We start from the raw sequence: 19,588 nt of genomic DNA on the forward strand, positions 1-19,588 counted from the left end.
GGGTTATTCCTGGCAGTAGCTCAACTTTACTGGTACTGCACTGTGTGCTCTACCTGGTCTTTGAGTGGCCCACACTACTGGGTTAATCTTTGCCACCCTGGCTTGGCAAGGAAAACGGATTGTTTCTTATCACTGATTTTGTGGAGCGGGACTCAATGGCAGATGTGCTTTCTACTCCTGTTCTACTGGAATTTGAACATGCATGTGTCCCTGGCTGAAGTGTATTTCAGCCTGCAATTTACTTAATAAATCTGGCCCAACAATGGGACAGGGCAGTAGGGCATACAGAGGAAAGGGTGAGTCAGAGTTCTCACTTTGCTGGGGAGGGAGCAGGTAAGGGGCTGAAGAAATGGATGGGTGTCCTCCTTACCTGCTACCCCAACTACTGGGATCTTGTGTCAGGACAGAAGTCTGACAGGTTTGGTGAGGACTGAGTGTATAGCTCTAATATCAACTAAAAATCGAGTAGGTTTTCCCTCCACATTCATTATAACCAGAGGTTTGGGTGGAGGCCCTGTTCCCGGTCAACCCTAGTCAGAGTCTTCCTCTGGAGTGAGGGCTGGAATTTGGGTTACTCGTTGCCTGCTCTTTTTCTTGGGACACTCTCTTTTCCAGTGGCCCTCTTTCTTGCAGTGTGCACACTGATTCTTCTCCAGTGGGGGCCAGGGTTGGGCCCTGCTAGGGCCCGTGGGTCTTCTCCTTTCGGGGGGCCTAGTGTGTACTGCTGCTAGTAGGGCAACCCGGTGCCTTCTGTCTTTGTCTTTCCTGTTGTTATAGGCCTTGAATGCCATCTCGACTAGGTATCTGATACTTAAAGTTCCTGTCCCCTCTATCTTAGAAAGTTTTTTCCCAATATCTGGGGGCACATTGTTCTATAAAAATACTATTGATAATCCTGGTATTTGCTGGGTCCTCTGGATCCTGATCAATGTATTGTCTAAAGACTCTATAAATCCTTTTGAGGAAGGCTGAAGGATCCTCATCTTTATGCTGTTTAATTTCATATACTGTGTTCTAATTTAAGGGCTTAGGTACTCTATTTTTAAGACCCACCAAAAGACAGTCCTGATAACAGGTGGACATACCGTACTGTGACCTTCGATTGTGATCCCAGCGGGGGTCTTAAAGGGGGAAGATGTCATCAACTGCAGCCCTGGTCAGCTGAGTGTCATGTTTTCTCTGGGGGTTCCTCTCAGGCCCTTTCTAGGACCATCCATCTCTCCTCCGAGGAGAGGAAGGTGCTTGAGAGAGACTGACAGTCTGTCCACGTGGGGTCAGAAGAGTTAAAGATGGTAATAAACAATTCATACATTTTTATCGGGTCCTTCAGATATCCTGGGGTGTAATTCCTCCAGTTAATCAGGTCCTCTGTGCTGAAGGGAACAGGAACCCAACCCAGGCCCCCGTCCACCGCTGGAGTTTGGTGGAAGGGATACTGGTTGGAGGCTGGCCCTCCCTGTTGCCTCTGTCCTGGCTCCGTGGCTCCCTGGGCCATATTTGTCCCTTGATAGGGTGCCCTTTCTCTTGTATATGGTGATGACAGGGGAAGATCTCTAGGACATTTGGATGGCCTTGCTTTCCTGTTTGGTTCTCTACCCTCCCCACAAGGCTCTGGGAAAGGATAGCCGCTGAGAAGGGGGGCAGGAGTATGCTCCCTGCCCCCTCTCTCCAGCTCATCCCCTCCCACCTTAGCTGCCCCTCCCTGGGTGGGTTTGGGAGGAGAGCTGCATGCAGGCTGCTGGGGGACACTGCAGCAGCTGAGGCACGAGCAGGAAAAGAAGGGTAAGGTCAAGGAGGCCTTGGCGGCTCCAAGGGTTCGAAAGGGTCCTCTGCCACTAGCACTGGCGGCGTGGTGGACTTTTTCTTTTCCTCTGTACACAGATTTTGCAAGCCTTCTGAGTTTCTTCATCATTATGCAATGACAGGAAGGCTTCTATATGTGACCCTAGTACCTCGTGACATGTTTTCTCCGTTTCAAAATGGGTGATTGAGAGCTTGATGTAACTAGCGCCGTAGTGATACTCTAAGTGATCTATAAACATTTTTTTATTGCGCCGGTTGCCCTGGTCTCTTTCGAGGGGCGTGCGAGCTCTCTCAGCCCCTGTCTCTCTCCTTTTCTTTGTTCTCTTGGGAAGTGGACGTAAGCCTGCAAGACAGCACCTAGGAAAGCTGCCCGATACTTTTGGTCTGCATTTTTCTTTCTTGCTCCTTATCTCAGTCAGAGTGGACTTGGCAGGCCAGTTCCACTAGCTGAGAGATGCTTATGTAAGTTTTTTCAGCCTGTTACAAACATACAGATTAGAGTCCATATGTCCGACATGCATATCTTTAGTTTAATAAAAGAGTTTCTTGCAGTTGTATTGTGATATATATGACTGTCTTTGGGCTCCATGCTTAAAAACATAAGGTAATCCTTGCCAAAATGATATATAAGTTTTGATGTATTGCTTTTGGGGGACTCCATAAAGAACAGCCTGCTTGCCGGCATTGCTTTTTCCTCCCCCCGCCCCCCCGCCATTGGTGTCACCTCCTAATAACTTTCTTTTTCTGATTTGGAGTACATTTTATTGGCTCGACTGCTCCAGGGCACGCACCCCAGTTGGGTAACGCACATAATGTTTGTCATTCCACTTAACATTTCTTGGGCAATACAAATCTAGCTGAAGGATGGTGTCCCGGTCCAGTGATCCATTCACTGACCACTTTTCTTGGCTCTCTAGACAATACTGGGGCCAAGTAGTATTACATAAGAAAATTAATTTCTCCTTTTTCGTGGGATCATAGCCGAATGTATCCCAGTTCTTTAAAATACATCCTAAGGGTGAACACTCCAGAATGCTTTTAGTATTACCCCTGTTCTTACTCCTGCACACTTTGCATGAAGACAGACAGACCAAGAACACTGGTTCCAGATACACTCAGATAAAAGGACGTCCCCTCAACCCAGAGGGACGCCCACCAGATGGCAGGGGTCTAGCCTAACAGATGGCAGGGGTCTAGTTCTGTTTACCATGGACCACCTTAAGGGACCTGACAGGATTTGAATCCACCAGAAATAGCTCACCTGATTATTGCACATCTTCCCTCTCTTTCCAGAGTTGCTGTTGGGTTCAGAGCATGTTTGCCCAAAGTCTGAAGAGGGGCCCAGGTGGAACAAGTGGTTCCATTGCTGGCTGCTAAGGTCCTCATTGGGTTGGGACTGGCACGCCCTGAACACGGAGCGAAGCTCCTGGCTGGCTCGCCAAAATATGGTCCTCCAGGTCTCGCTTGGCATGACACTGAGGCACGAGTCAGGCAAAAACAAATTAAGAAAAACTTGATTTGGTTGGCCAAGAAAAGGAGGTTACCAGGACTTGCGTCACCAAGATGGCTCTCTGATCAGCAGGCACAGGGGTTTCTATATGGGGAGGAAACAATAGGGGTGGGCTCTTCTTCAGGGTGTGTTCAGGGGCATGGTCCATCAGGATTGGTGGACAGCACCTGTAATGATGCTGATGTCATTGGGTTGGGGCAGACGCACTGGGGCCATGATGGAGGAGAAATGGCAGCTTAGCTCCGCCCGGTTGCTATCTGGACAGTTTCCTGCCTCAGAATCATAACCCTTGGGGAGGGGCAGGAAGTACTAAAACACAGATCATGTACCACCTCCAGCCCAACACAGTTACTTGGCTCCGGAGGCCCGTGGCTAATATCATAGTCTGTACAGATGACACCCACTGCTTTCAAGTTTCTAGGTTCGTCTGAAAAGCAGGCAAAGTACTAATTTATGTTAGGATTAAGGATGCATGTTGTAATCTCTAGGGTAGCCAGCAAGAGAATGTATAACTAGCAAATTAATGGGGTGATGGAAGATTAAATAATAAAAAATACTGATTAATTCACAAGAAGTCAAGAAAGGGGAAAAATGGTCACACAGAAGAGATGGAACAAATAGTAGCATGTTAGAGATGTGCCCAGATATATTGGCAGTTGCATTACATGTTCTTGAGGAAGCTGAAGGCCTGTCATGTGCGAGGGCGTGGAGGCTGTAGCAGCCTCTGGCGTGGGAGGAGCTGGGGCCCTGCTGTTGGCTGCTGAGGTGACCCTGAGCAGGTTACTGTGACTTTTCAACCTCTATTCTTTGTAAAATGAAGGTGTTAAAGTAAATAGTTTACTGTGGTTCTCATATTGTGAGCTGGGTGGATAGCAGGGAGCAGCAGGGGTGCTGGGTGGGTGGTGCCTCCTCCTAGTAAGGAGACAGGTAGCACACAATTAAATAACCAGATTCACCCAGTGAGGTGTGTGGGAACGGGCCAGGACAGAGGTAGGCACGGCTGAGGAGCAGGGGCACAATGGACTGGCACTTGGGCTGGCGAAGCTGTGCTGTCCCATGTGGAGGCGTAAAGGAGAGGTGGCAGTGTGATCACGGAGGTGCTCGAGGGCATGGGTGTGGGAGGTGGCAGTGTGATTGCGGAGGTGCTTGAGGGCATGGGTGTGGGAGGTGGCAGTATGATTGCAGAGGTGCTCGAGGGCATGGGTGTGGGAGGTGGCAGTGTGATTGCGGAGGTGCTTGAGGGCATGGGTGTGGGAGGTGGCAGTGTGATCATGGAGGTGCTCGAGGGCATGGGTGTGGGAGGTGGCAGTGTGATTGCAGAGTTGCTTGAGGGCATGGGTGTGGGAGGTGGCAGTGTGATTGTGGAGGTGCTTGAGGGCATGGGTGTGGAAGGTGGCAGTGTGATCACGGAGGTGCTCGAGCGCATGGGTGTGGTTGTGGATGGAGCCGAGCTCTGCGGTTCCTGCTTCCGTACACGTCCAAGTTTGGAGGATGGGCGACACGGGCCAGCAGAGACTGAGGGGCCACCAGGAAGCCGGGCACACATATATGGGGCATTCTTGGGCCTGAGAAGGACATGAACTCTCTCTCGCATTTAGCAATTGGAGGTGACTGATGACCTTGACTTGAAGGTTTGGTGGAAGGGTGGAGCTAAAGCCTGAAGACAAGGATCAGGGAGAAACCAGCAGAAGAAGAGCTGGAGGGTCGAGGGTAAGGTCAGGCGCAGGGCCGAGCGTAGTGTAGAAGGCAGGGTCGAACGCAGGGTTGGGCGTAATGTAGAAGGCAGGGTTGGGTACAGGGTTGAGTGTAGTGTAGAGGGCAGGGTCGGGTGCGGGGTCGAGTGTAGTGTCAAAGGCAGGGTCGGGCACGGGGTTGAGTGTAGTGTAGAGGGCAGGGTCCAGTGTAGTGTTGAAGGCAGGGTCGGACGCAGGGTTGAGCATTACATAGAGGGCAGGGTCGGGCACAGGGTTGAGCGCAGCGTAGAGGGCAGGGTTGGGCGCAGGGTCGAGTGTAGTGTTGAAGGCAGGGTTGGGTGCAGGGCCGAGCATAGTGTTGAAGGCAGGGTCGGGCACAGGGTTGAGCGTAGCGTAGAGGGCAGGGTTGGGCGCAGGGTCGAGTGTAGTGTTGAAGGCAGGGTTGGGCGCAGGGCCAAGCATAGTGTTGAAGGCAGGGTCGGGCGCAGGGTCGAGGGTAGTGTTGAAGGCAGGGCTGAGAGCATCCATCAGGGAATGGGGGCGTCCTTTGGCTCTTTGAGAGCCTTGTGTTCTCACCGATGAGAGTTTTGGGAGCGTGTCTTGTTGGAGCAGAAATAATCCCATTTTGGGGATCTCAGTATGAAGAAACTAAAACACAGTGGCAGCCCGAAGAGAGAGAGTTTCAGGAGGGGGTGTGGGGATTGCCCGGCATCGCCTGATGTTGCAGTGTCTCCACAAATAGCTTGGCTTATCTTCTAGGGGCTACACGAGGCTGTGACTCGGCACCTTGCTGCCCTTGGGGTCACTGAGTTAGAGTAAATGGAGGTCAGATGAGGCCAGGGTGGTGAGCGAGTGCTGATGGCCCTGGGATGGGACGCAGCCACTCCTTGCAAGGGCTCTCTGGGATGCTTGGCAGGAAGGTATCAAGGGCTGAGGTGGGGTGGGTGGCAGGTGATGGTTGAGATGGTTGATAGGAATGGAAGGGGAGGGGAACCTGATCCCATTCTGTCTCCCTTGCTGTCAGCCTGGAGGTTGGACCCAGCTCAGCCATTTTACAGAAGAGGAAACGGAGGCACAGAGAGTCAAGGTCACCATGTGCCCGTGTCATCAGCTGTCCTGCAGGGTGTGGCCCCAAAGACTGCTTTGAATCGCTGAGCTAGATTTGATTTTGGGTAATCAAAGGAATTTCAGTTTCATTCCGGTTTTCTGCTGTTTTTTTAATGTCCATCGAAAACCGGTACTGGTGCTCTTCAACGTAAATCATCCTTTTGGTCCTTCGCTTTGTAGTTGTTGTTGTCGGGACCCGTCGAGCCGGCTGTGCTCGCAGCAGAACAAAACACTGCCCGGTCCCACTCCATCCTCATAGTCGCTGTGCTTGAGCCCATTGTTGCAGCCCCTGTGTCAGCCCATTTCGTTGAGAGTCTTCCTCTGTATCACTGACCCTCTACTTTACCAAGCGTCGTGTCCTTCTCCACGGACTGATCCATCCTGATAACATGTCCAAAGTATGTGCTTCGTAGAGACCCAATTAAGGGTTAAGTAGCACATGGAGAGGGAATCTGTTCCGATATTTTGAAATCTCTTAAATGGAATTTCTGGGGCTACTTTGAATATTAATTGTGTTTTCCAAATATAGGAACTCTTTTTTCTTCCAAAGGAAGAAACAAAAAGACAAAAGAGGGAAAAGAAGGTCCATTAGATATTGAAAGGATTCATTCTTTCTTTCCCACCCCTTTTGATAATTACCTAGTGAAATTACTATGTGGAAAATAGTTTAAAATTAGGGGGTAGGCAGATAGCACTCTACGTCTCTGAAGTCTCCGGGACCAAAAAGCTGCTTCCCATCTCTGAGAAACCATTTGATGTTTAGAGTTCTTTATTGGTGTCGTTCCAGTTGTCAGTGAGAAGGAAAGAGGTGGTCTGCTCCGGATCTAGGCTTCCCTAAAGCAAACGGGAGCAAATGGCAGGTCCAAATGGACATCGTCTTGGTAAAACCAAAAGGTCTCCATCCACCCTTGGTAGGGAGGCCCTCTCTGCTCAGCTGAGTGCTGGATAGGTGAGGAGTTATGTGTGAACGTTACGGGTGCAGTGACCAGTGCATTCTCAGAGCCAGAGCCCAAGTTTGTTCTTTCTTAACCTCGTGCCATCATGAGGTCTCTGACGGCTTCAGTAGAGGACAGGGAAAGCTGACCCTTGCCACCTAGGACAGGTGGCAGGATGGGAGGTCTCCAGGTCACTTTGCTGAGGACATCAGGCCCATGGAGGACGTCTTCCTCCATCTTCCTTTTCTCGCACCTGGCTCGTGGTGCTCTCGATTGTAGCCATGAGCTTCCATGAAGTTCATAGAAGAGTCTTGCTGCAATGGCTTTGACTTCTTTTACAACTTAAGGAGTGTGTGTAGTAGTTGTTTGTAGTAGTTCAGGCCTTATCCTCCTCTACGTTCCTGCTCGAAGTCTTGAGTCCTGTGTCAAACACCCGGATACCAAGTGCTCTGTGGGGCGTCTCTGTACAATGGCTCCTGTGTCGGTGGGGACCTTCCTTAGGAAATGGTCTCCTGGGGTGCACCGTGTTCCTGCCTGCTGGCCAGGAGAGGCAGCTGGGCCTGTGGCTGCATTCCCCTTCCTTCCTCATGTTGCCCCCAGGGCCCAGAGTTCCAACCACACATTCTGAGTTGACCGCACATTCAGAATCGACCTGTCTCCCAGCCTCTTTCAGCACAGGACTACGGTGTTTTGTGAGTGTCTTAGTCAGGGTTCTCTAGAGAAGTAAAACCAGTGAAGTGTGTATATATAGAGAGAGGGTGAGAAGAAGGAAGAGAGAGAAAAGAGGAAAAAGGAGAAAGGGACGGGGAGGGGGAGAGAGAGAGAGAGATTTATCTCAAGGAAGTGGTCAGGCTGGAGGCTTCTCCTGACTCATGTGGCTACAGGGGCCGTCAGACCCAAGATCAGCAGGTCAGATGGCAGGCTGCTGGCCCAAGCCCCGAGAACTGGAGGTCACATGCTGATGAGCCAAGTGCAGGATCCAGAGCAGTGAGCAAAAGCAAGTGAGCTTTGCCACAAAGTCCACATATACTGGATGCAGGCCACACCCCAAGGAAACGCCCTTTCAGCTAACTGGCTACTCACAGCAGATGCCATCATGGAGGTGATCGTATTATATCAGATCTCATCATGGAGATGATTACATCGTTATATGACTACCAAACTACACAACTGACGAACCACGGAGAATCATGGCCCAGCCAAGTTGACACACAACATTAAGGATCACAGTGGGTGATCTCTGTGGGACGTGGAGCAGACCCACCAGGAACAGAGGTTCCATGGGGCACTTCCCTCTTCTCCTTGACCATAAGTGGGGTCCTCAGTGTGCCGCCATCTGCTCTGTTAAAGGTGAAAGTATTTGGAAGCAGCTAAGTCTTTGGGAACTTTAAGAATATTACTTTCACCTTCATAAATTCATTAATGATAGTTTTCATGGTTAAAAGCTTATCGTTGAGCTTAGAAATGTTTCCTTTGGAGCGTTTATATTGTATCTGGTAACTTAGAATGAATATTTTGAGAGAGAATCATTTCTAAAGTGGTTTGCATACTTGGATTTTTGTAAAATAAAGCTAAGTTACAGTTAGGGTTTTCTGTAATTTAGGTAGTTTCAGAGAAGCAGAGCTTTTTGGAAAAATGCACAGAAAAACACTGAGAAATGATTGTTATATTTTCTTTTAAGTTTTCCTCTCAGACTCTTCTGCCCTTTGCAGCCCCTTTTTGTAGTTTAACAGTTTGAGGAAAATGTGATTGCATGGTGCAGTTGAAGAGGGGACACTGTTGGAATGGCTGAGGGATGGGCATGGAGGATTTGGAGCTGTGTGTTCTTACCTCTGGGTGAATGTGCAGAGATGTGGGGAAACGGAGACCACCTACGGAGGACACTGAGAATTGTCATCGTCGTTGTCATTGTCACTGGTTTGTTGATAGACATATTATCTAGGACATTGGACAAAGGAAGGAGAATTTTGTCTGTTCATTCAGACTTTGCTACGGAGACCTTAGATCTTGGTGTATTTAAACAGGGAGAGAGATAACATGGTCATGCTGTGGGTGCGTCACTGTGGATATGATGAGCTGGTTTGGGCCATGGTGGGCAGCAAGTGGCCAGATTGTCCAGAGGTAGCAGCCAGGGATGAGGCTCATGCCTGGGTCTGCTGGTGTGTGAGGTGGTACCCTGAGGCCTGGGGAGGAGTGTCCTCACTCCTAGATGGACAAGGCAGGTGGGCAGGGGCTTTTCCAGCTGAGTCTAGACCTCAGCCTGGCCCGAGCCCTTTGTCTGGAGCTGGGTTCCTGGTTGTTTACCTGTGCCTTTTCCAGCTCAGCAAAGCAGACTTGGAGAACACTGGGTGTTAACTTTGACTCTGATTTCCAGCGACACATTTGACCAATAGTGGCCATTCATATTTTTGTAAAATGTACTCTACATGTTGAACAGGAAAATAATGTAAAAACCCAACAGTTTCTGTTGTTGCTAGGTGCTGTCGAGTCGATGCCGACTCATAGCAACCTTATGTAGCACAGAATGAAACACTGCCCGGTCCTGCACCATCCTTACATTCGTTATGCTTGAGCCCATTGTTGCAGCCACTGTTTCAATGCATCTCGTTAAGGGTCTTCCTCTTTTGTGCTGACCCTGTACTTTACCAAGTATGTCTTTCTCCAGGGACTGATCCTTCCTGACAATAGGTCCATAGTATGTAAGATGCAGTCTCGCCATCCTTGCTTCTAAGGAGCATTCTGGTTGTACTTCTCTAAGACAGATTTGTTTGTTCTTTTGTCAGTCTATGGTATGTTCAACATTCCTTGCCAACACCACAATTCAAAGGTGTCAGTTCTTCTTCCATGTTCCTTATTCACTGTCCAGCCTTCACATGCATATGATGTGATTGAAAATACCATGTCTTGGGTCAGGCGCACCCTAGTCTTCAAGGTGACAACTTTGCTTTTGAACACTTCAGAGAGGTCCTTTGCAGCACATTTGCCCAGTGCAGTGTGTCTTTTGATTTCTTGACTGCTGCTTCCATGGGTGTTGATTGTGGATCCAAGTAAAATGAAATCCTTGACAACTTGAATCTTTTCTCCGTTTATCAAGATGTTGCTCATTGGTCCAGTTGTGAGGATTTTTGTTTTCTTTATGTTGAGGCGTAATCCATACTGAAGGCTGTGGTCTTTGATCTTCATCAGTAAGTGCTTCAAGTCCTCTTCACTTTCAGCATGCAAGGTTGTGTCATCTGCATAACACAGGTTGTTAATGAGTTTTCCTCCAATCCTGATGCCCCATTCTTCTTCATATAGTCCAGCTTCTCGTATTACTTGTTCAGCATACAGATTGAATAGGTATGCTGAAAGAAAACAACCCTGACGTACACCTTTCCTGACTTTAAACCAATCAGTGCCCCCTTGTTCTGTCCGAACAACTGCCTCTTCATCTGTATAAAGGTTCCTCATGAGCACAATTAAGTGTTCTGGAATTCCCATTCTTCGCAGTGTTATCCATAATTTGTTATGATCCGCACAGTCGAATGCCTTTGCATAGTCCATAAAACACAGGTAAACATCCTTCTGGTATTCTCTGCTTTCAGCCAGGATCCATCTGACATCAGCAATGATATCCCTGGTTCCACGTCCTCTTCTGAAACCAGCCTGAATTTCTGGCAGTTCCCTGTCGATATACTGCTGCAGCCGCTTTTGAATGACCTTCAGCAAAATTTTGCTTGCATGTGATATCAATGATATTGTTCTATAATTTCTGCATTCGGTTGGATCATCTTTCTTCGGAATAGACATAAATATGAATCTCTTCCAGTCAGTTGGCCACATAGCTGTCTTCCATATTTCTTGGCATAGTCGAGTGCACACCTCCAGTGCCTCATCCATTTGTTGAAACATCTCAATTGATAGTCCGTCAATTCCTGGAGCCTTGTTTTTCACCAATGCCTTCAATGCACCTTGGACTTCTTCCTTTAGTACCATTGGTTCCTGATCAAATGGTACCTCCTGAAATGGTTGAATGTTGACTAATACTTCTTGGTATAATGACTCTCTCTATTCCTTCCATCTTCTTTTGATGTTCCTGCGCCGTTTAATATTTTCCCCATAGAATCCTTCACTATTGCAACTCGAGGCTTGAATTTTTTCTTCAATTCTTTCAGCTTGAGAAATGCCGAGCGTGTTCTTCCGTTTTGGTTTTCTATCTCCAGCTCTTTCAGATGTTATTATAATGCTTTATTTTGTCTTCTCGAGCTGCCCTTTGAAATCTTCTGTTCACTTCTTTTACTTCATCATTTCTTCCATTTGCTTTAGCTGCTCGACATTCGGGAGCAAGTTTCAGAGTCTCCTCTGACATCCTTCTTGGTCTTTTCTTTCTTTCGTGTCTTTTCAGTGACCTCTTGCTTTCTTCATGGATGATGTCCTTGATGTCATTCCACAACTTGTCTGGTCTGTGGTCATTAGTGTTCAGCGCATCAAATCTGTTCTTGAGATGGTCTCTAAATTCAGGTGGGATATACTCCAGGTTATATTTTGGCTCTCGTGGACTTGCTCTGATTTTCTTCAGTTTCAGCTTGAATTTGCATATGGGCAATTGATGGTCTGTTCCACAGTCGGCCCCTGCCCTTGTTCTGACTGATGATATTGAGCTTTTCCATCGTCTCTTTCCACAGATGTAGTCAATTTGATTTCTGTGTGTTCCATCTGGTGAGGTCCATGTGTATAGTCGCCGTTTATGTTGCTGAAAGAAGGTATTTGCAATGAAGAAGTCGTTGGTTTTGTAATGTTCTGTCATTCGATCTCTGGCATTGTTTCTATCACCAAGGCCATATTTTCCAACTACCGATTCTTCTTCTGTGTTTCCAGCTTTGACGTTGTATAACTGACAGCATAGTACTTCAGGATAGACCTTGAAATGTGCTTTTTGATGATGAATGCAATACCATTCTTTTCAAGTTGTCATTACCGGCATAGTAGACCATATGATTGTCCGATTCAAAATGGCCAACACCAGTCCATTTCAGCTCACTAACGTCTAGAATATTGATGTTTATGCGTTCCACTTCATTTTTGACAAGAAATTTCCAGTTCCCCTATATTTATACTTTGTACATTCCAGTTTCCCATTATTAATGGATATTTGCAGCTGTTCCTTCTGGTTTTTGAGTTGTGCCACATCAGCAGATGAATGTCCTGAAACTTAACCCCACGTCATTATGGTCGACTCTGCTTTGAGGAGGCAGCTCTTCCCCAGTCTTTTTTTGAGTACCTTCCAACCTGAGGGGCTCATCTTTCTGCAGTATATCAGACAGTGTTCTGCTGCTATTTGTAAGGTTTTCACTGGCTAATTCTTTTCAGAAGTAGACCGCTGGGTCTTTCTTCCTAGCCTTAGTCTCGAGGCTCAGCTGAAACCTGTCCTCCATGAGTGACCCGGCTTGTGTCTGAATACCGGTGGCAAAGCTTCCAACATCACAGCAACATGCAGCCCCCCAGTGTACAACAAATTGGCAGACATGTCAGTTTTTACCTGTCACCTTTCGTTTGTGTGTTTCCCAAAGCCAGAACCAAAGTGTGAAATGGTAGTAGTAGCATTGTCACAACCCGTCTGACTTCAGGGGGGATAATGTAAATGAAGACCAACTGAAGGGTGATCCCTATGACGTGGAGTCAGGCATACCTCCACTCTCCAGCCCTTTTGTTTTAACCAATTCTGACACCAGCTGCCCCTCCCATGGCTAATTCTCTTCTGGGTTGGATAATCAATCGCATTGGCCGCATAGAACTTAGGGATCATAGTCATAGTTGAATGGTTTATTAAGGAAGCAGCAGGGTGTGAAACCCGGGATCAGGAAGCATGCAGGCAACGTCTGGAAGGCTCCCTTGAGAAGGAGAGCACATCCCTCCCTTCTTCAGTGCAGGGACAGCTCTCTCAGCTCCTCTGGATCCCCTGAGGACAGGCCTCTGCTTTCGGCCTCCCTGCTGCCAGCTGGCCGAGCTCTTAGCCAGTGCATCAGCTTCGTTCGGCTCTCTTAGCCGCCTTCCTAGCAGCAGGTTCCTGCTGTCACCAGTGACTCTTCCTCAGGGCCCCATGTGGTCCTGTTGTTGGAGGCTCTGGCTCTGCCCCAGGGTCTCTCACTGTCTTCAGCGTTGCCCTTGACCCGTGTTACAGCTCTTTTAGGAGGTTCCTTGCCTCCTCTTTCTCTGCTGCTTCTTTTCTTCCTTCCTTCTGCTCCTGTCTTCTAACCTCTAGGATTGGCTGCATATATATAAAAGCAAACTTCTCGGTCAGTTTCAAGGCATGGCCCTCCCAGCAGGGCCAGGAACTGTGCTAGGTCACAGATACTTCATGTACATGGCAGGCTATAGTTACTTCATTTATGTAAGTATGTTGACCAATCCCTGGGAGGTGCATAGCAATCACAGGGCAGGTTGTGGCCCAGGGCCAGAAAAAAAAACATCAAGCCTCAGGTTGTTTACACCTTCCCAGGAAATATCAATCAACCTGGACAAAAGTAACAGACCCTCTGGGGTGTAAAACTAGGGCAAACGCAACTCCTCAGGGCTTAGGGGAAAATCTCTCAAGCTGTTTTTCCAAAGAACAAAGACATAAGGCCACATAAAGGACCTCATTTCACCACACAAAGCGAAATATTTACTAGGGAAAATGTATTTTGAACATGCGGATTGTAATTTTTAAGGTGAATTTTATTCTTGCCGTGCAGTACAAGTTTAAAGCATGGACTACTGCTAAGCTGTGCTTTCTGGAAGCTCCTGGCCTTCAAGTGGCCTGTCTTCCTGCCTCTCCCTCTTGGGGAATCCCCCAAGGGTTTCCATACTGCGGGGTTCACGGGTGAGTCCAAGAGATCTGTCCTCTGCTCACAGGCAGCAGGTAACCCCACATGAGCTCCAAGGAGCGTGGGGGTGATAGTCTGGGGTCAGAGAAGGCAGCACACGCTGATCCTGTTTTGACCCAGGCACTTGGTTTCATAGTGCCATTGGCCCATCAGGAAGGCTCCCAGTGGGTCTTCTGGAGACCAGGCACGAGTGGGAGTGGTTGGCGCACTGGAGAACTCGGCCCCGCTGGCGTTAGGAGTGCAAGCTGTTGTAGGCTGTTGAGATGACTATATGGAGTGGGTCGGTGGTTGAGGGTGATGGAGGCGTGGCGTGGTCACCACAGTCATAGTCCCTGAGGCTCGGAGTTGGCCTTAAATGAGGTTAGCAAGGAGCCCGAAGTTCAAGTAGGAATGCTCCTGTGAAGATATTCTGTTGTCTTTTTGGAGATAACATCCTGGAAAAAGTTAGGAAGAGTTGTGGGCCTCCAGATGTGGGCAGGGTGGGGCCAGAATCCTGCAGTGAAAGTATGTTCTTAATTACCTAAGTAAAAAGCAGTCTCTGAGCATACAGATGCAGCAGCAGTTTTCTTGGGTCATGGTCTTGGTGCCCCTCCTCCCAGAATGGCCATGCTGTCTGTTGGCTTGAAGGGGCCTGTGCCTGCCGGACATTGGGCAGTGTGTTGTGTACCTCAACTCTTTTTAACTATGGCTGTAATGCCAGTTTGGAAAAGGAGTGATGGGCATGGTCGCCCAGCCACCTGGTTGTTAATCCGGCTTGATGGTGCTTTCTGTTTATTTTCAGCAGGCAGTTCCGACCAAGGGAGAGGCTAAGAAGGACGCCTGTATGAAAACTGAGCTGCTGAAAGACGGTAAGGCCTGTCCCTCTCGGCAGGAGAGGCGACTTTTCTCCTTGTCTTGCATTTTTTTCTCTCCTAGGCCTCTGAATTTCTTTGCTTCGCCCAGGTTTCAGAACGTAGTTTCTGATCTCTCCCACCCCGAGACACACATACACACATGTACACACAGGAGATCTGCGAGAGAACGGGAAAATTGTATGATGAGAAGCAAAGCCCCTGAAAATGCTTGTACTGAAGTACACCCAGCAAATTACAGTCTGTGGGACACGGAAAGTTTAGTACACCCCGCAAATTACAGTCTGTAGGATACGGAGTGTTTAGTACACCCAGCAAATTACAGTCTCTGGGACACGGAGGGTTTATTCTCAGTCACCCAAGGCTGGCAGCTGGTGGCTGCATGCTGTGCCCACAGTGGACGCTCAGCTGTGTGGAGGTTCCGCTGCCACTCCAGATGGCCACCGCCTGCTGCACATGCCCGGCGACACCTCCTTTTCGTGCCCGAGATGTCTTCTTTGTTTCTGGATCTCAGGTGCACACCCCAAGGCCTATGGATGAGGGCAGGGCTGTCAGGTGTCGGAGGTGATGCCCTGGATGTCGGCTGGTCCCCCGCAGGCTGACCGTGCACGCACAGTGGGGATGGTGTCTTACCTGTATTTGCAGCTGCTTGGGGCTTCCATGTAGGGTGAGGGCCACACGGCCTTTCTTGCTGCCCTGGATAACTTCTACAGCACTGCTCAGCTCCGGGTAGGAAACCCACTCTCCCCATGGGTGTTGCCTTGTGCTTACATGGCCCAGCTGGTCCTGAGGTTCCGTCTCCTGTTACCGTCTGCACAGGGTGCCTCTGCCCCGCTCTGTTAGGTCTTGCCTTTAGCTGCTCATAGGAAACCAGCTTGAGCGGGTTGAATGCACTGGGGTTTCTTTCTTTGTGGAGGGCTGGCATCATGGCCTCACAACATCACCAGGGCCTTCCGTTCTCAGGATCACCCTTGCCACATTGTGGCTGTTGCAGTTCAGCCTCTGTGCCCCCAGGCCGAGAGCAAAGGAGGCAGGAGTCAAGGGCAAGCAGGGTGGCTTTCGAAGCTGGTTGTCCTCAGTGAGGGTGCATTTCAGGTTCTCCTCATCGCTGGGGTGTGCATCTCAGCAGTCACCCAGCTACACAGGGCTTGGGAAACAGGTTTGTAGTCGGGCAGCTTGCTGCCTAGAATAAAACCAAGTTCTGTTAGTAAAGAGAAAAGTGAAAAAGTGGGTGTTTAGTAGGCAACTCTTAATCTCTGGTGAGTCTTAGAAGGACAGTAACTAAAACAACAGTGATGACGGCCGACCTTTCCCGAGCGCTCGCCACGCTCCAGGCCCTGTGTCGAGTGGTGACCTTTCCCGAGCGCTCGCCACGCTCCAGGCCCTGTGTCGAGTGGTGACCTTTCCCGAGCGCTCGCCACGCTCCAGGCCCTGTGTCGAGTGGTGACCTTTCCCGAGCGCTCGCCACGCTCCAGGCCCTGTGTCGAGTGGTGACCTTTCCCGAGCGCTCGCCACGCTCCAGGCCCTGTGTCGAGTGGTGACCTTTCCTGAGCGCTCGCCACGCTCCAGGCCCTGTATCGAGTGCCGACCTTTCCTGAGCGCTCGCCACGCTTCAGGCCCTGTGTCGAGTGGTGACTCTTCCTGAGCGCTCGCCACGCTCTGGGCCGTGTCGAGTGGTGACCCTTCCTGAGCGCTCGCCACGCTTCAGGCCCTGTGTCGAGTGGTTCACGTGGTTCTCCCCATCCGTCTGTCCAGTGTCACTGCTGCCCCGTTTTACCAAGGATCAGCTGGAGGTGCAGAGAGGTCAAGGAGCCGATTCAGGGTCACGTGACTGTCCGGCTCCAGAACCTGCACTCTTAGCTACCCCACTATATGGCCTTCTTTCATTGAAGTACAGAAGAGTTAAGTTTGGGGGAAAATACAAGGAGATGATACTGTGCACAGTGGTTAGTAGACCCTGTTTGAAGTGCTGCTGTTCACTGGTGGCGCAGTGGTTAAGAGCTCAGCTGCTGACCTGTAAGGTTGCTGTGAACTAGAATCAACTCGACGGCAGTGGGTTTTTGAGTTTTTTGGGTCCATTAATGCCTTTTGAGTTTATATTCACAGCCAACAACTCAGTGGGTTGGCCCTTTCAAGCCTGAACTCGGGTCCTTCAGTTCTGTGAAGTTTTCTGGAACTATTATTTCCTTTAATCTGCTTCCTCTGTTCTTTCTGGAGATTTTCAGACATTGGACATCTCACTTGGTGTTCTGGATGTCTTTTCCTTCTTGTTTTCCTTTTCATTGTCATCTTGTGTTTTCTGGGACATTCCATTCACTCCTTCAGCCATTCTCTTGAACTCTTCCTTTCTGCTCTCATATTTTGATTTATAAAAGCTTCTTTTTTATTCTCTGAATATTTCTTTTTGTATGGTATTATATTTTTTCTTAATATAAAGAAAAGGAATTTTACTATAGTTGAAAAAGAATCATGTAACATTTTGCTTAATACCATAATCTCAAACGGACATTTTTAAAGCCTTTGAAAATTGCTCAAGTGAAATATTAAATCAGACTTGTAGTCTGATAAGTACTTCCACACAGTTTTTCTGAAGCTAATATAAAAACTTTAGATATTTTATGTAAGTAGACTCCATAAGCACTCTCAAAAATCATACTGTGCAAAGGATCCTAGGTTTACAGCTGGAAAGGGCACGTAGAAGATATTAAAAACCAGACACAGCAACGCCATGTGTTTCTAAGTAGAACTGTGCTCCACAGGGTTTCCAGTGACTGTGCCATTGTCAAATACTATACAAGAAGACCTTTCTTCCTAGTGTTGTGTTCTTGATAGCAGAAAGCATGCAGGACACTATTCTCAACGAGAGGAAGTTCTTCTCATACCTTCTGAGCCTATCCATAGTTGTTTTGCACACACTCTTTTCAGAGTTACTATTTTAAGTTTGGCTCTTTTCAATTGTCTGCCCCTGAGTAAGAAGTTGAGAGGATCTCTGAGCACAAGGTGCTTTCTGGGGAGTATCTAACTGGGGAGCCCCGTGGTCAGGGCTTTAGGTCATTCTGTCTGGGCTGGTCAGGTCCCGTGTCCAGAGCAGAGAGAGCTCAGCATTCTGCATCCAGTGCGAGGAGGATGATGACTTAATTGCCCTGCCTCAGGCGTTACACCTGCCCTCAGCTAAGCCTGTGTCCCCAATCTGGAGGATCTCCTTTTGCCCCTCCAGAGCGGGAACCTGTAGCCTTCTGTACACCAACGCGTGGTGTGCTTAGAGCCAGTGTCCAGGCCCCTCACTGCTTTGCCAGGACTTCTACTCGTCTTCCATGTTCAGGTGTCCCCACCTCCAGGCCCAGGGAGGTAACCCGGGCCGGCTGCTAGTTCCTGGCCTTAGAGTGTTCCGTAGGATAGATCAGGGTGAACTACAGCTTTCCCCAAGGCCCGTTTAGGAATTGGCTCTTTTGGGTCTGTGGAATCCAATACTATTCCTCCCTCTGTTTTCCAATTTCCAAATTTATGGTACTGTTGCAATTTTCTGTTCATTCTGTCTTTGTGGGCTTGTATCTTTTTTTTTCTTGGTAACAGCTTTGTTGAGATCTATTTCACATGCTGTACAATTCAACCATTCAAAGTACACAATTCAATGGTCTTAGTGTATTTAGAGTCGTGTGACTATCACCACAGTCTGTTTTAGAGCATTTTATTACCTCGGAAGAAAGCTGTTATCCTTTAGTAGTCACTTCCAGCAAACCTCCCCACCCCCCCCCCCCCCGCCCCCCAACCCTAGGCAGCGGTTTCTGTCTCAGTGTATTTGTCTCTCCTGGAGGTTTCATGCAAATAGAATCAGGCAGTATGTGTCCTTTTACTTAGTGTAATGTTTTCACAGTTTATCCATGCTGTAGTGTGTGTTAACTTTTTATGGCTGAGCGTTATCCTGTCGTATGGATACACTGCGTCTTGTTTATCCATTCATCCTTGTTCCTGATATTAGGGGGAAAGCTTTCAGTCTTTCACCATTAAGTATGATATTCCCCACCCCAGTGCTGTTGAGTCGATCCCGACTCATAGCGACCCTATAGGACAGAGTAGAACTGCCCCACAGAGTTTCCGAGGAGTGCCTGGCGGATTTGAACTGCCGACCCTTTGGTTAGCAACTGTAGCACTTAACCACTAAGCCACCAGGGTTTCCCAAGTATGGTATTGGGTGTAGGTTTTTGTAGATGTACTTTTTTAGGCTGAGAATGTTCTTAGTTTGTTAGGTCATTTTATCCTGAAAGGGTGTTGATTTTCATCAAATACCTTTTTTGTGTCTATTGAGATGATCATATAGTTTTTGTTTTTTATTCTATATTGATACGGTGGATTATATTAATTGGTTTTTAAATGTTAAAGCATCCCTGCATTCCTGGGATAAATCTTACTTGGTCATGGTATATATATTATCTTTTTCATATGTTGCTGGGTTCAGCTTACTAGTATCTTAATGAGAATTTTTGCATCTACATCTGAAAAATACTGGTCTGTGGTTTTCTTGTGATGGCTTGTTTTTTTTATGCCGGCACTGGTTTTTTTTTTTTAATGCTGGTCTCAGAGTGAGCTGGGACAAGCGCCCTCATCTTCTGTTTTTTGAAAAGTTTGTGAAGAATTGGAATTTAATTCTCCTTTTAAATGTTTGGTGGAATTTACCAGTGAAGCCATCTGGTCCTAGGCTTTTGTTTATGGGAAGGTGTTTGATTACTAATAGAATCTCTTTATTTTCTGTACATTTATTCAGATTTTCTATTTCTTCTTGAGTCAATTTAGGTAGTTTGTGTCTTTCTAGGAATGTGCCCAGTTTGTCAACGGTGGGGTGTGC

At 48.2% G+C, this 19,588-nt stretch overlaps 1 protein-coding gene across 11 annotated transcripts in view; it reads left to right on the top strand.

The window, feature by feature from the left end:
• EHMT1 (euchromatic histone lysine methyltransferase 1) overlaps positions 1-19,588 on the top strand; it is a 277,594-nt gene that overhangs the window by 100,334 nt on the left and 157,672 nt on the right. For 8 of the 11 annotated variants that reach the window (XR_010322901.1, XM_064290822.1, XM_064290821.1 and 5 more), the window contains exon 2: positions 14,679-14,742. Coding sequence is in view for 10 of the 11 variants with exons in the window: in XM_064290822.1 (XP_064146892.1) it covers positions 14,679-14,742 (64 nt within the window). In the remaining variant the exon portion in view is untranslated. Of the gene's footprint in view, positions 1-14,675; positions 14,743-19,588 lie in introns of all 11 variants that reach the window. The other 3 variants (XM_064290818.1, XM_064290819.1, XM_064290820.1) reach the window with 1 other exon arrangement.

The sequence above is a fragment of the Loxodonta africana genome, chromosome 9 (assembly GCF_030014295.1).
Source record: "Loxodonta africana isolate mLoxAfr1 chromosome 9, mLoxAfr1.hap2, whole genome shotgun sequence".
NCBI classification, from domain to species: Eukaryota; Metazoa; Chordata; class Mammalia; order Proboscidea; family Elephantidae; genus Loxodonta; species Loxodonta africana.